Source organism: Panicum virgatum, chromosome 7N (genome assembly GCF_016808335.1).
Source record: "Panicum virgatum strain AP13 chromosome 7N, P.virgatum_v5, whole genome shotgun sequence".
NCBI lineage: Eukaryota > Viridiplantae > Streptophyta > Magnoliopsida > Poales > Poaceae > Panicum > Panicum virgatum.
The window spans coordinates 24,050,886-24,067,875 of NC_053151.1; the positions used below are offsets into that span (position 1 = coordinate 24,050,886).

The window sequence follows — 16,990 nt, forward strand, 5'->3', positions numbered from 1 at the left end:
TGGCCGGCCTACCCTAGGCCGGCCGGCTTGGGATTTCGGCCATCTGGCCACCACCTTTGCACGGACGCTCTTGATTGCTTCAGGAGGTCGGTAGTCATTGCGTTGGTTTGAAGCTAAAAATTGTAGGCCGGCCGGCCTGGGTCTGGCACATCTCGGCCTCCCGTTTCACCGACATCTTGATCCACATGTGTATGAAGTCCATAGTGGTGTTCCGGCCCGAAGGATTTCGGTAAGTGCTGCAGGTGGGTCTTTTAATCCATGTGCTAGGCCTTTCGGTCCATTTGATCAAACCAACTTGCAATCCTTGGTTTAGAGGCTTTGCACACATGTCTCTTCACTCTTGTACCGAAGACGGGGCACACATAGTGGAGGTGCTAGGCCGGCCGGCCTGGGTTTTCTCCCATTTTGGCCAAATTTCGTACATGTTGTTCCTGCATTCAAATACTCACCAACACTTGTGGAACTCATTAATATAAGTGAATTTGGCATGATTATGGCTTTTGTTTCATGAAATTAGGTGGAGCGTTGGCGGCAAAAATCACCGATATCGACCGCCAACACACCCCCACAGCCAGACTTTGCTTGCCCCGAGCAATAAGGTCAAAAAAGAGCAAAGCCTGGTTTCATGAACTCAAAGAATGCATAAGATTTATTTCTAAACTTTCCTCATACCTTGGATTCAGGGTGGCTAACACCTTCACCTTCGAATATTGATCCCCAGAACAACTCGATGGAGAACATGATTCACTTTCTTTTCTCTGTACTTGGAGGTTTTGCAAGATTTTCAAAACAAGAGGCAAGCTCTCATCTCTTTCAACTCACTCTTAGTCTCTCATTTTGTGTTTGAACCTCACCAAGGTTTTTTGAGAAAAACCTCTCCTACATTTAAAAGGCTTTTGTGTGGCTCAAAGTAGGGATAAACTTGCATATCTTTCTCATTTATTTTGCGGGATCAAAGATCTTGTCTTGGAGAGATCATGTCATCTTTTTAGAACTTGGTCACGTGCACGTGTATGTGAGGGATGAATGTCCCTTTGAGTGGTGTTTGGCTTTGGCTTCTCCATCTTTCCCCTTTTTCCTCTTTTTTTTTGCTCGAGTAAGATTGTAGGCTCACTCGCTTTTGTCTCTTTTTCTTTTCTTTTCAGGGGGATGGAGAGCTTCTGGTGAACCACTATTGACGGACTTTATTGATGAACGTGCACAGTGGATGACCAAAGTACTCAATGATCATGACATTTCTCGAAAGGCAACGATGTTTGATCAAGCTCAAAATGTCAAAAGATAGCTATGTGGGTTCAATTCAATTCGTGTATGGCTCTGGTTAGGACTTTGTATGATTGAAAGTGAATGAGAGTTGCCTCATTTTTAGCTTTTTAAAAAAACACTCCAAGACTTCGAATTAGAAAGAACATGTCTCTCATTTCATTATACCATGAGGGCCACTAAACAAAAGTTCAAGTGATCCTATCATGTAATAAGTTCCAAAGGTAACAAGTACTCGCATAAGAAATAAAACTTAGGCACCTTTGGAAGTCATAAGTTCTCTTCCATGAGTTTTATCCAAATTTTAATTTTATTTCATTTAGAACTAATTTGAATGAAATCAGGAAGGAAAAGAAGGATGGGGTCACAAACCTCCGTGACGAGTTGTCATGTCGACGTTTTGGTTAGGCACGGGTCCAATCTAGCTACATGATCTTAGGTTGCATCAAATTTTGCTCAACTTCACCAAGGAGTCCATCTCAGTGTTGTTCATGATGTTCATCTGCGCACTTGATAAAAATATTTGAATAGGGGGGTCGGTTGGCACACAAATGTGCACCAACCAACTAAAGCACAAGCATGAAGCATTTATTTCATTTCATTTTAGTTTTTTTTCCAAACATAACTGGACGCTTCTGAAACAAAACTTGAGAAATAAATTGGCGCCCATTATCCTAGACTAGGGTAAGGTACATTTAAGGTCTGGCGATGACCATAGATGGGGGCTCTAGCTCGAAAAACTCGTAGACGTCTATTTCTTTGAGTTCCGGTAGTTCGGGCTCGAGGAACATTTTCAATATTCCCGTCATTGTCCTAGAGGGTTCACTAGACAAGGCACTTTCCACTTACTTCTAAGCTTACCAGACTGAGCAAACGAAAGCGGGAAATAGAGAAGATTACCTTATTTCCCACTTTGAAATGCTTGATCTTGGTCTGCTTATTGTGTCATCTTTCCATCCGCTCCTTCTAGAGCTTGGAGCTGTGGTAAGCCTTCTTTCTCCATTCATCCACCTCAGCCCATTGGATTTGCCTTTTAAGCCTGGCTAATTGGAGATCCATTTTTCACCTTTTAAATGTCCCGTGGGATCTGAACTCAAGGTCAACTGGTATATGGCAAGTTTTGCCATAGATAAGTTGATACGGTGTTAGTCCTATCAGCATCTCGATGGTTGTTCAATATGCCCAGAGTGCCTCGGGTTTTATGCTATTCCATCCTTTCCGCATGGCATCTTCTGCAGAATGTTTCTGATCTTCTTGTTAGATGTTTCCGCCTAGCCATTGGTATAGGGATGGTATGGGGTAGCAGCCCGGTGGTTTTACTCTCAATTTGTTGAGACACTTCCTATAGGTCTTGAATTGTGAAGTGTGAGCCTTCACTACCAAACATGACTCTTGGAAATTCAAAGCAAGGAGATGTGATTTCCTGAATCATCTTCTTTGAATTCTTCGAGTCGGCCGCAACACAGGAAGTGCTTCATCCATTTGGACAAATAGTCCATTAAGTCCAAGATGCACTTGCTCTAACATAGGGGAAGACTCACAAAGTGAACTCCCCATATGTTGATTACTTCCAACTGAAGGTGCCTACCAACATCACCTAGCGATGACGCCCGCAGATGCCAATTTGGGACGGCAGTATTTCATAAACCACGAATAGATCCACAAGCGCACGGAATACCGCTGTAGCATTTTACCTGGGAGTATACCGGGGTGTCATTTATATTTCCGCAGGGAAGGCGATGAGTGAGAGAATATATAGATCAGTTGGTGAGCACTATCTAGATTGGATATTCTCATGCATAAACAGGGGTAAGATAGTAACATGGTAGGAGGTAGTGTGACACACACACAAACTACTCTCTTAGATAAAAGAATAAGGGTTACTTTAGGCCGGGAGCAAGGTAAAAGTCAGAGCTCGAGTTAGCTGTGCTAGGCTAGCTATATCTACACTTTCTCATTAGTTAGCTCGTCAGAGATTAAACTACACAATAGGGAGATCGCTATCGAAGTAACGGGAGGAGCCCGTACACCCCGGCGACTTTATGTACCTGCTACCCCCCATACTGAACGTGGAGGATTACTAAAAGGCACAAACAGGGCTGTCACCACCTGCCAGCTACCTCTACAAACCGTGGGTATAGTTGACATCCAGCAACTCTTAGCTAATCTAGACACCATGTCTACACTAGTAAGGGATACTCTAGTGTCTAGCGCGGAGCCCCCACCCTCCGGATGGACAGACATCACACTAGAACAATCATACGAATACTAGAGCAGTTGATAGAGTTCTAAGAATAAAAGACTAACCATCTCCAACACAGGGCGATCACGCAATGCAAGCATTGAATAATAACGCAACAACAACAAGAAGCATATACTCAAAAACTCCGAATATACTTCAAGCAGACATCGGTAACCATAGTCTAATTCTATTACAAACGACCGAATATTACAAGAGAGAGCTAGAGATGAACCCATACCAGACTCTCGAGCAGCTCCGGCAACTCGATGACTCCAAGACTTCTCCTAAACTTCACAAAGCCTAAAGACTATGCAAGGAATGCAAGAGAGGAAGAGGTGTGTGTGTGTGTGTGTGTGTGTGTGTGTGTTCTATTCTCTACCCCCCCTTCTATTTATAGCAGGGAGCCACCAGCCGCAGCACCCCAAACCGATGTTGTGAGCCAACAGGGAAGCGTCACATGCCTTGGTTGAGGCGGTGGGGCCCACGGGCCTGGACGGCCGACCAGATAGGTCGGTCGGCCTGCCCGGGTCGCCAACCGCCCCCAACTTCCTAGAGTGGCCTGCCCCAGCTGGGTTTGCTTCAGTTCTTGGGCTTCACTTGGTCCATTTGAGCCTGAATCGGTACTCTGATATTTTCTGTGATTTTGTGTCAGGCCAAAGTGTGCTTGTAACCTGCATATTAGCTTGAAAACACAACTTGCATATTCTAAAAGGTAAAGTGTGATTTAGGGACTTTATTGGATAAGAATGCGTGTAAGAAATACAAATTCTCATGATTTTCTGATCAAGTTGACGCTTGGAAATGGTCGTTAGTTAGCATCAACAAGATCCCCCAAGCTGTCATTTGCTCGTCCCGAGCAAAGTAGGACAAATCAGGTTGTTGATCAGAAATTCACTTTGACTCGTACCTTACCTGTCATGTCATAGTCTGAAGCAAAGAGATTCATCTATAAGCTTAAATAAGTTGGTTAGCATACCTTTGCTCAATTACCTTACTCCCTCATGGGGCTTTTTAGTTGTCTCCTTGTCTTGGGCTGTTGAGAGTTAGAATGGTGCATAAAGCAGTACATACTTGTTCATAGATCCTCAATCCATTTGGAGACACTTTTTTGAAAGATTTTTGAAAACATGGCAAAGCTCCAGGATAACTCTCTCGAGCCACTCATCTTGTATTTCCTTACCAGGGCAGTGTTTGCCTTTGATCTTCCCTACTACTACAAGCCTTGGTGGAGCTCAAGGTAGGATAAGAACAGGGCACACTTGTATTCTATTTATTGTAAAGTCAAAGAGAGGATCCATGGAGAAAAAAGTCATGCAATCTCGATCAAAAGGTGCAAGTGTATGAATGGATGGATAGATGGATGAATATGGCTTACTCCTTGAGGTAATGGCTTTTCTCTCTCGAATCATCCCTGTCTCTCTCTCTCTCTCTTTCTTTTTTTTTGAGACATGGTTACCCCTTTTTTTTGGGTCATGTTTCTTTGACATGCCATCGTTTCTCTTCTTTTTAGGGCAACCATAATCTGACTTTATTTTATTTCAGGAATGTTCTACGAGAGAGATCACCAAGACATGGAGCATTTATAGATGTGAAGTGGATGGTGGTGCTAATTCCTAGTGTAGAAATATAACAAATGGATGGGACGTGTACATGCTTCTGATCAAGAAAGCATAAAGAGCATCTTACTAGGGTCACCCAATTTGACAAAACTCAACAGAATATGAAGCAGCATATGTATAAGGGTTTTTCATGGAATATGACATATGGCTCTCGTAGGACATTGCATATCGCTGGGAAACTTGGCTTTTAATTTTTTTTCCGAAAACAACTCCAGACTTCAAGCATCACTAGAACAAACTTGCATAACCTTATTTACCATATCTAAACTCACAACAACTTAGACTCGGATCAAGCATATGCAACCCATGGATCTTTCAGGTTTATTGGCAAAATATTTGTATAACCAACGAATATAAACTCAAGAGAACTCTTATTTTCAAATTAGGCACAACAGACATGATAGAGCAAAGCAAAACTCATCCTTTCAACTTATCAAAAGGGAATTAAAACATTCTTACCGCGCATCATGGAAAAGGGAAATAAAGTAGTAAATTTTTATTTTGTTTTTCGAAGTTTTTATCAATTTTTTTGTTGAAAGCAAATAAAGGAATACAGTTGACTTAGGGGAGGGAACCTCCCCCAAGCTAGCTCTTAGTTTAGTGTCAAAAAGCAAGACCTTTTTCCATACCTGATCAGGTTGAGGTCGTTTCTTCCGTACCTGGAGAAGTAGTTGCGGTCGATGACGTCTTGTTCTTCTTGCGCCACACCTTCTTGGTCTTCTTTGGTGGCGTAGGTGGCGCAGGAACAGGATCCTTTGATTTACCCTTCTTCTTAGACCTTTTTGAGTTCGCTGGATCTTCTTTCATAAGTGTCTTCATAAAAGGTATAAGACTATCTTTCTGAGAGGGTGTGACTTCGACTTCTTTGATTTTCTAAGGATTTGGCCCAAATTTGACCCGGATCATCAAGCATTGCTCTTTCTTGGGTTGGAAGTCAAATTTCTCCTCTTTACCATTGATATGGAGTCGGATTTCTCCGGCCCCAACATCAATATGTGCATCTGCTGTATTGAGGAACGGCCATCCTAGAATGAGAGTAGTCTCCTTCTGATTATCCATATCAAGTACCACAAAATCGACTGGGACAAAACAGTCCCGTACTCTCATGGGGACATCCTCAGTGATTCCTTCTGTGTGCCGTACTGAAGAGTCAGCCAATTGTAACTGCATGGGTGTCGGTGTCAACTCTGTGTAGTTGAGTTGGTCGAAGACCGCCTTCGGCATCACACTAACACTGGCTCCCAAATCACATAAGGCTTTGTCGAAGTTCTGTGCCCCTATCGAACATCTGATAGTTGGTAAACCTGGATCCTTCTTCTTCTCGGGCAATTGTTGAAGTATAGCTGCACTGCATGCCTCGGTGAGCTTGATTACTTCGGTAGTTGGCAGTGGTCGCTTGTTGTTGATTATGTCCTTGATATAACGAGCATAGGTCGGAACCTTCATCGCATCCATCAAGGGCACATTGATGTTCACTTGTTGTATTATCTCAACAAAGCGGCTGAACTGCTCATCTGTACTTGGCTTCCTTGCCCTCATAGGGAACAGCAATACTTGGGTATCACAAAATTCATGCCGAGCCATCTTCCCTTCATGAACCTTCTCGGCTTCGTCCTCCCAAGGTGGTTCTTCTGCCACCGGGCTTGCTTTCTTCTTGTTAACATGGTTAGGATAAGGCGGGTCTTGAGTAGTTTTACCTCCTCGTGTGGTTATCGCCTTAACATTCTCCAAAGCAGGGGGCATGGTAGCAGCCACTTGAGCAAGTTGAGTCTCAATCATCTTGTTGAAACTAAACTGATTCTTGATGGCAGTGGAGAATCCGTCCATCTTGGCATGGATGGTCTCCATAGATTTGTCCATACCGGCCAACTTCTTCTGAAGGAACTCACTGATCTTCGCTTGGCCGTAGACAAGATATCTCAAGGTAGGCTGGTTTGGACCGAAAGAATTTGAATTCACATTACCTCCTTGGTAAAATGGGCGTGGTTGATTCCACCCCTGACCTCCTTGTGGACGAAACCCATTCTGCCATTGAGGAATAGAGCTTCTTCTTGGGTTTCTGGGCAATCGTCGCCCGAATGTCCAACATTCCCACAGACCTCGCACGTCATGTGAGTTTCCAAGGCTTGAAGTGTTTGCATCTGAGTCTTATCTTGGGAATAATTCTCAAATTTCTTGAGGAGAAGATCAATCTTCATAGCGAGCATGTCGGCCTCCTTGACGGAGTGCATACCTCGCTGGCACGGTTGGAGGCGATCATCGCCCCAACCTTGGTTGGAAACCATCTTCTCGATCAATGATGTAGCTCTTTCAATGGTCAGCGAGAAGAAAGCTCCACCCGCAGCGGCATCCACATGATCACGGGATGACTGTGTTAACCCATTGTAGAAGTTCTGTAGAATGAGCCAATTATCCATTCCATAGTGCGGACACGCCAGAATATACTCCTGAAGCCTCTCCCAAGCTTCTGGAATTGACTTATTTGATGCCTGCTAGAAGTTCGAAATCCGACCACGAAGAGCATTGGTTTTGCTCGTCGGGAAGAACTTCGAGAGGAACGCCTTGGCACATTTGTCCCAAGTATCCACAGCAGCCTTGTTAGCATAAAACCATTGCTTCGCTCTCCCCAAGAGAGAAAACGGAAACAGACGGAGCCGGATTGCATTTTGCGATACACCCTTGATAACAAAAGTACTGCAGAGCTCCAGGAACTGCTGGAGATGAGCGCTGGCATCCTCATTGGCCCTGCCACAAAATGGGCTGGCCTGCACCATCGTAATGAGACCCGTCTTGATCTCGAAATTTTCTCCTCTGGTGTTAACCTTGGGTCCGGTCGGGACCTGGCTAGGAGACGGAGTAGAGTAATCACAGAGTGTCTTCTGGGCCATAGCTCTAGGAGCTGACGACGATGCAATGACTGGATCAACTGCCGAGAGTGATCTCCGAGGTGATACGAGATGAGCTCGCGTCCTCCTCAAAAGTGACTCTGGATCAGAGTGAAAGTTTTGCGGCTAGTCGAAACCAGTCATACACTACCCTGTTTTCATATCAACGAAGACAAGAAAACAAAGCCAAGTTAACCTGTTTAGCAAGTTGATACCAATTTCGATTTTGTTCACAACTTTGTCTATATATTTCACTCTGTGACTTCCCCGGCAACGGCGCTAAAAATGCTTGTTGGCGCCTACCAACGTCAACTAGTGATGACGCCCGGAGACGCCAATTTGGATCGGCAGTATTTCATGAACCACGAATAGATCCGCAAGCACACGGAATACCACTGTAGCATTTTACCTGGGAGTATACCGGGGTGTCATTTATATTTCCGCAGGGAAGGCGATGAGTGAGAGAATATATAGATCAGTTGGTGAGCTCTATCTAGATTGGATATTCTCATGCATAAATAGGGGTAAGATAGTAATATGGTAGGATGTAGTGTGACACACACACAAACTACTCTCTTGGATAAAAGCATAAAGGTTACTTTAGGCTGGGAGCAAGGTAAAAGTCAGAGCTCGAGTCAGCTGTGCTAGGCTAGCTATATCTACACTTTCTCATTAGTTAGCTCATCAGAGATTAAACTACACAACAGGGAGATCGCTATCGAAGTAACGGGAGGAGCCCATACACCCCGGCGACTTTATGTACCTCCTACCCCCCATACCGAACGTGGAGGATTACTAAAAGGCACGGACAGGGCTGTCACCACCTGCCGGCTACCTCTACAAACCGTGGGTATAGTTGACATCCAGCAACTCTTAGCTAATCTAGACACCATGTCTACACTAGTAAGGGATACTCTAGTGTCCCGCGCAGAGCCCCCACCCTCCGGATGGACAGACATCACACTAGAGCAATCATACGAATACTAGAGTAGTTGATAGAGTTCTAAGAACAAAAGACTAACCATCTTTAGCACAGGGCGATCATGCAATGCAAGCATTGAATAATAACGCAACCATGACAAGAAGCATATACTCAATAACTCAGAATATACTTCAAGCAGATATCGGTAACCATAGTCCAATTCTATTACAAATGACCGAATATTACAAGAGAGAGCTAGAGATGAACCTATACCAGACTCTCGAGCAACTCCGGTGACTCGATGACTCCTAGACTTCTCCTAAACTCCACTAAGCCTAAAGACTATGCAAGGAATGCAAGAGAGGAAGAGGTGTGGTGTGTGTGTTTGTGTGTGTGTGTGTGTGTGTTCTATTCTCTACCCCTCCTTCTATTTATAGCAGGGAACCACCAGCCGCAGCACCCCAAACAGATGTTGTGAGCCAACAGGGAAGCGCCACTTGCCTTGGTTGAGGTGGTGGGGCCCACGGGCCTGGCTGGCCGACCAGATAGGTCGGTCGCCCTGCCCGGGCCGCCAACCGCCCCCAACTTCTTGGAGTGGGCTTGTCTTGGTCTCCCCTTATCCTAAAGTTGAGGCACGGCATGCCCCAGCTAGGTTTGCTTCAGTTCTTGGGCTTCACTTGGTCCATTTGAGCCTGAATCGGTACTCTGATATTTTCTATGATTTTGTGTTGGGCCAAAGTGTACTTGTAACCTGCATATTAGCTTGGAAACACAACTTGCATATTCTAAAAGGTAAAGTGTGATTTAGGGGCTTTATTGGATAAGGATGCGTGTAAGAAATGCAAACTCTCATGATTTTCTGATCAAGTTGACGCCTGGAAATGGTCGTTAGTGAGCGTCAACAAGATCCCCAAGCTGTCATTTGCTCGTCCTGAGCAAAGTAGGACAAATCAGGTTGTTGATCAGAAATTCACTTTGACTCGTACCTTACCTGTCATGTCATAGTCTGAAGTAAAGAGATTCATCTATAAGCTTAAATAAGTTGGTTAGCATACCTTTACTCAATTACCTTACTCCCTCATGGGGCTATTTAGCTGTCTCCTTGTCTTGGGCTGTTGAGAGATAGAATGGTGCATAAAGCAGTACTTACTTGTTCATAGATCCTCAATCCATCTGGAGACACTTTTTTGAAAGATTTTTTAAAACATGTCAAAGCTCCAGGTTAACTCTCTCGAGGCACTCATCTTGTATTCCTTACCAAGGCAGTGTTTGCCTTTGATCTTCCCTACTAGTACAAGCCTTTGTGGATCTCAAGGTAGGATAAGAACAGGGCACACTTGTATTCTATTTATTATAAAGTCAAAGAGAGGATCCATGGAGAAACAAGTCATGCAATCTCGATCAAAAGTGCAAGTGCATGAATGGATGGATAGATGGATGAATATGGCTTACTCCTTGAGGTAATGGCTTTTCTCTCTCGAATCATCCCTGTCTCTCTCTCTCTCTCTCTTTCTTTTTTATTTGAGACATGGTTACCCCCCCCCTTTTTTTGGTCATGCTTCTTTGGCATGCCATCTTTTCTCTTATTTTTAGGGCAACCATAATCTGACTTTATTTTATTTCAGGAATGTTCTACGAGAGAGATCACCAAGACATGGAGCATTTATAGATGTGAACTGGATGGTGGTGCTAATTCCCAGTGTAGAAATATAACAAATGGATGGGACGTGTACATGCTTATGATCGAGAAAGCATGAAGAGCATCTTACTAGGGTCACCCAATTTGACAAAACTCAATAGAATATCGAGCAGCATATGTATAAGGATTTTTCATGGAATATGACATATGGCTCTCGTAGGACATTGCATATCGCTGGGAAACTTGCCTTTTAATTTTTTTTCGAAAACAACTCCAGGCTTCAAGCATCACTAGAACAAGCTTGAATAACCTTATTTACCATATCTAAACTCACAACAACTTAGACTCGGATCAAGCATATGCAACCCACGGAACTTTCAGGTTTATTGGCAAAATATTTGTATAACCAACGAATATAAACTCAAGAGAACTCTTATTTTCAAACTAGGCACAACAGACATGATAGAACAAAGCAAAACTCAGCCTTTCAACTTATCAAAAGAGAGTTAAAACATTCTTACCGTGCATCATGGAAAAGGGAAATAAAGAAGTAAATTTTTGTTTTGTTTTTGGAAGTTTTTATCAATTTTTTGTTGAAAACAAATAAAGGGATACAGTTGACTTAGGGGAGGGAACCTCCCCCAAGCTAGCTCTTAGTTTAGGGTCAAAAAGCAAGACCTTTCTCCATACCTGATTCGTTTCGTCCATACCTGGAGAAGTAGTAGCGGCCGATGACGTCTTGTTCTTCTTGCGCCACACCTTCTTGGTCTTCTTTGGTGGCGTAGGCGGCGCAGGAACAGGATCCTTTGATTTACCCTTCTTCTTAGACCTTTTTGAATTCGCTGGATCTTCTTTCATAAGTGTCTTCATAAAAGGTATAAGATTATCTTTCTGAGAGGGTGTGACTTCGACTTCTTTGATTTTCTGAGGATTTGGCCCAGATTTGATCCGGATCATCAAGCATTGCTCTTTCTTGGGTCGGAACTCAAATTTCTCCTCTTTACCATTGATATGGAGTAGGATTTCTCCGGCCCCAACATCAATATGTGCATCTGTTGTATTGAGGAACGGCCATCCTAGAATGAGAGTAGTCTCCTTCTGATTATCCATATCAAGTACCACAAAATCGATTGGGACAAAACAGTCCCGTACTCTCACGGGGACATCCTTAGCGATTCCTTCTGGGTGCCGTACTGAGGAGCCAGCCAATTGCAACTGCATGGGTGTCGGTGTCAACTCTGTGTAGTTGAGTTAGTCGAAGACCGCCTTCGGCATCACATTGACACTGGCTCCCAAATCACATAAGGCTTTGTTGAAGTTCTGTTCCCCTATCGAACATCTGAGTGTTGGGAATCCTGGATCCTTCTTCTTCTCGGGCAATTGTTGAAGTATAGCTGCACTGCATGCCTCGGTGAGCTTGATTACTTCGGAAGTTGGCAGTGGTCGCTTGTTGTTGATTATGTTCTTGATATAACGAGCATAGGTCGGAACCTTCATCGCATCCATCAAGGGCACATTGATGTTCACTTGTTGTATTATCTCAACAAAGCAGCTGAACTGCTCATCTGTACTTGGCTTCCTTACCCTCATAGGGAACAGCAATACTTGGGTATCATAAAATTCATGCAGAGCCGTCTTCCCTTCATGAACCTTCTCGGGTTCCTCCTCCCGAGGTGGTTCTTCTGCCACCCGGCTTGCTTTCTTCCTATTAACATGGTTAGGATAAGGCGGGTCTTGAGTAGTTTTACCTCCTCGTGTGGTTATCACCTTAACATTCTCCAAAGCAGGGGGCATGGTTGCAGCCACTTGAGCTAGTTGAGTCTCAATCATCTTGTTGAAACTAAACTGATTCTTGATGGCAGTGGAGAATCCTTCCATCTTGGCATGGATAGTCTCCATAGATTTGTCCATACCGGCCAACTTCTTCTGAAGGGACTCACTGATCTTCTCTTGGCCGTAGCCAAGATCTATCAAGGTAGGCTGGTTAGGACCGAAAGAATTCGAATTCCCATTACCTCCTTGGTAATATGGGCGTGGTTAATTCCACCCCAGACCTATTGTGGATGAAACCCATTGCTGCCATTGAGGAATAGAGCTTCTTCTTGGGTTTCTGGACAATTGTCGCCCGAATGTCCAACATTTCCGAAGACCTCGCACATCATGCGAGTTTCCAAGGCTTGAAGTGTTTGCATTTGAGCTTTATCTTGGGAATAATCCTCAAATTTCTTGAGGAGGAGATCAATCTTCATAGCGAGCATGTCGGCCTCCTTGACGGAGTGCATACCTCGCTGGCGCGGTTGGAGGCGATCATCGCTCCAACCTTGGTTGAAAACCATCTTCTCGATAAATGATGTAGCTCTTTCAACGGTCAGCGAGAAGAAAGCTCCACCCGCAGCGGCATCCACATGATCACGGGATGACTGTGTTAACCTGTTGTAGAAGTTCTGTAGAATGAGCCAATTATCCATTCCATGGTGCGGACACGTCAAAATATACTCCTAAAGCCTCTCCCAAGCTTCCGGAAATGACTCATTTGATGCCTGCTGGAAGTTCGAAATCCGACCACGAAGAGCATTGGTTTTGCCCGTCGGGAAGAACTTCGAGAAGAACGCCTTGGCACATTTATCCCAAGTATCCACAGCAGCCTTGTTAGCATAAAACTATTGCTTTGCTCTCCCCAAGAGAGAAAACGGAAACAGGCGGAGCCGGATTGCATCTTGCGATACACCCTTGATAACAAAAAGTACTACAGAGCTCCAGGAACTGCTGGAGATGAGCGCTGGCATCCTCATTGGCCCTGCCACAAAATGGGCTGGCCTGCACCATCGTAATGAGACCCGTCTTGATCTCGAAATTTTCTCCTCCGGTGTTAACCTCTGGTCCGGTTGGGACCTAGCTAGGAGACGGATCAGAGTAATCACGGAGTGTCTTCTGGGCCATAGCTCTAGGAGCTGATGACGATGCGATGACTGGATCAACTGCCGAGAGTGATCTCCGAGGTGATACGAGGCGAGCTCGTGTCCTCCTCAAAAGTGACTCTAGATCGGAGTGAAAGTTTTGCGGCAAGTCGAAACCGGTCATACACTACCCTGTTTTCATATCAACGAACACAAGAAAACAAAGCCAAGTTAACCTGTTTAGCAAGCTGATACCAATTTTGATTTTGTTCACAAATTTGTCTATATTTTTCACTCTGTGCCTTCCACGGCAATGGCGCCAAAAATGCTTGTTGGCGCCTACCAACGTCACCTAGCGATGACGCCCGCAGATGCCAATTTGGGACGGCAGTATTTCATGAACCACGAATAGATCCGCAAGCGCACGGAATACCGCTGTAGCATTTTACCTGGGAGTATACCGGGGTGTCATTTATATTTCCGCAGGGAAGGCGATGAGTGAGAGAATATATAGATCAGTTGGTGAGCTCTATCTAGACTGGATATTCTCATGCATAAACAGGGGTAAGATAGTAACATGGTAGGAGGTAGTGTGACACACACACAAACTACTCTCTTGGATAAAAGAATAAAGGTTACTTTAGGCCAGTAGCAAGGTAAAAGTCAGAGCTCGAGTTAGCTGTGCTAGGCTAGCTATATCTACACTTTCTCATTAGTTAGCTCGTCAGAGATTAAACTACACAATAGGGAGATCGCTATCGAAGTAACGGGAGGAGCCCGTACACCCCGGCGACTTTATGTACCTCCTACCCCCCATACCGAACGTGGAGGATTACTAAAAGGCACGGACAGGGCTGTCACCACCTGCCGGCTACCTCTACAAATCGTGGGTATAGTTGACATCCAGCAACTCTTAGCTAATCTAGACACCATGTCTACACTAGTAAGGGATACTCTAGTGTCCCGCGCGGAGCCCCCACCCTCCGGATGGATAGACATCACACTAGAGCAATAAGTCGAGTGGTGCTGCCAAACACATCGACATTAAATTTTATGTTGTTAAGGAGCAAGTCCAGGATCCAACAATTTGTCTAGAACATATCATAACGAACAAGATGTTAGTAGATCCGTTTACAAAAGGTCTACCACCCAATGTGTTCAGAGAACACTTAGCCGGCACGGGGTTGAGGGAAGACCTATGATTCCTGGACAAAGAGGGCCCAAGAATAAGATTCTATTTCAGAACAGAAAGGTGATTGTGGCTGTTAATCTAACGGTAGTGACCGTTACCACGAGGCACGCCCTATCTACTGATCTGTGATGGAATGGAGCAAGTACAGATAAAGAACAAGAACAATAAGGAAGAAGAGATCAAGGGGGAGAATGTTGGGATTGATCTCAAGGCCCGATCCAAAGATCGGGCCGAACCCCTTGGTGCGCCCTGATCGGGGGCGTCCAGTCCGTTGTGAATGGTGGGCCCCCGTCGCCAGTGCTATATAAGAACAGGAGGGGGCCCAGAGCACGGGACCCTAAATTCACCGCCGCCACATTCCCCTCCGATATCCCGATCCGATCCCGGGAGCGCTTGGCCGATGGGAAGCTGCACTAGAGCCGCCACACGGCGTCCACCACGACGACCAGACCCACTACACCCGTCGTTGGAGGCCCTCTTCCCATGCCGACCTTCACCGCCGCTGGACGCCCTCTTCGCCGACCCGGAGTTCGCCGCCGCCATCGGAGTGATGTCGCCCCTGAGCGCCAATGCCTCCGTTCCTTCACCAGCGGCCACTAGCGGATTTGGTTGACCTCTAACCCTCTCTCTCTCACACATTCTTGTATTAGATGTAGGCGAGAACTTCTGTTGTACTTGTAAACGCATGTCAAGAACTCGTTCCCGAGCTCGATCTATGAGCACAGAACATGGTCCTGTGTGGACTTAAAAATCCCAGAATCTAATAGATCTCACCGGCAAAGATTTGGAGTCCTTCAAACATACTAAATAAAAATTACTAAACTCAGAACTTGAAAGAACAATGACCATTGGCCATGTGATCCTTTCACCATCTAGTGTCTTATGCCAATCGATTGCCCTTCTCGATTATTTCAGAGTTAAGCATAATTTGTGGGTGTGAGTGGGCTCAGAACCCACCTTTGCTGGAAGAGATAAACCATGTGAACTGAGATAATTCGCCGGTCCATGGTAGAGTCATCTTGGGCTGCTTATTACAAAGTGGGAATTGAACTGGCCAGTTTTGAAGCAATTTCGGAAAGTGCCACATCCACAAAAGCTTATAAAATTTTCATGTACTTACAACACTAAAATTAAAGTACTAGGCGACCACTGCAACCTCCATATATGGTTCATGTGCAGTTTCAAGACTCGTATATCATATAAATTAGTAGATGGGAACAAATAAGAAAAGTATAACAAGGAAGAGAGTATGAGATGGAAAAGACCAAATATATTATAGCTTTTCTATTTTCGTGTTAACAAGGAATAGGAGGCATCGCAAAAGGACCTCTACCGTAGTGGTTAGAGCACCTGAGCACCGTTCAGCAGGCTTGGGTTTAACTCCATGTGGGAGCGAATTAAACGGGCCATGTCTGAAATGAAAATTTTAAAAAGTTGGACCTTCCACTGCTGACTTTGGTAAAAAAAAATGAATAGGAGGCATTGAGGAAGACATTGTTGCTTTCTATACAGCTTTGGGGCTTGACGGTGCATGCCATACCTTTCATCATGAAATCACTCTAGTCGCTAGTGAGATTGTCATCTACAACATTGGCAAGCACTTGTTGAGAAAGAGTAAAATGTTGGAAGAAGCTGGAATGGAGCGTGCCCATCAGAACCTCTACTATCTCTGTCTCTCTGCATGACTTCTTCACTGGTGTGAGAATACTATAGTTTTGGGGTGTTCCTACAGATCGTTTTTGTAGTAGTGCTAGTTAGGTAGCAAAGCCTCTTACTATGAAAAGTTTGTGTATGAGCAGAGATGAAGCAGAATTTTCAGTACAAGATGACCTCGAATTAACGGTAAACCCAATACAAGTGCTTGCCGATGTAACTAGAAACATAAATTGAAAATTTTTGAAGTGAACTTTATTGTGATCTCAAGATAGTGCTTAATTCTTCACATGATTACTGCATCTCAATCAATGGGTACCTTTCCTGCCCTCAATCACTTCAGTTTCTTGTCAACAATGCTCATTGATGGTGGTTGTAAGTCAGTGTGTGTTATTTACCTGTTTTGTCTCAGAATAACTCTAGTTTTTTATGCGCATTCACTTTGCTTCCAGATATAGTTTAATTTGCTCCTCCTACATGGGAAACTGTGGTGGTAATTTTTCTTCAACCAAGGATTCACATTCACCCCCTTCAATTTTTGGCATCTAGGTATAAGTTGTTATGGTGCTGGAACGAATCGTACCTTGTAAATATATGTTTGCTTGAATACACCCCGGAGTTATAATTGTGGCTTTAGTTCGAAGATGATGCAAATTTACTACTACTGGTAGCCTATCA

The 16,990-nt window shown here is 44.4% G+C and overlaps 1 protein-coding gene and 1 non-coding gene across 2 annotated transcripts; one reads left to right on the forward strand and one right to left on the reverse strand.

Moving 5' to 3' along the window:
* Positions 1-11,821: 11,821 nt before the first annotated feature.
* LOC120681054 lies at positions 11,822-12,448 on the reverse strand. The gene has a single exon (XM_039962604.1). The coding sequence runs from the start codon at positions 12,446-12,448 to the stop codon at positions 11,822-11,824; it is 627 nt and encodes a 208-aa protein (XP_039818538.1).
* A 588-nt stretch (positions 12,449-13,036) lies between these two features.
* On the forward strand, positions 13,037-13,143 carry LOC120684142. Its single transcript, XR_005679123.1, has one exon. It is a non-coding gene; the product is annotated as a small nucleolar RNA R71 (small nucleolar RNA).
* The last annotated feature ends 3,847 nt before the right edge of the window (positions 13,144-16,990 follow it).

What these genes read in the sequence shown, in the direction of transcription:
- LOC120681054 (XM_039962604.1), bottom strand. Translation starts at nt 12,448, where the DNA reads ATGGAAGGATTCTCCACTGCCATCAAGAATCAGTTTAGTTTCAACAAG.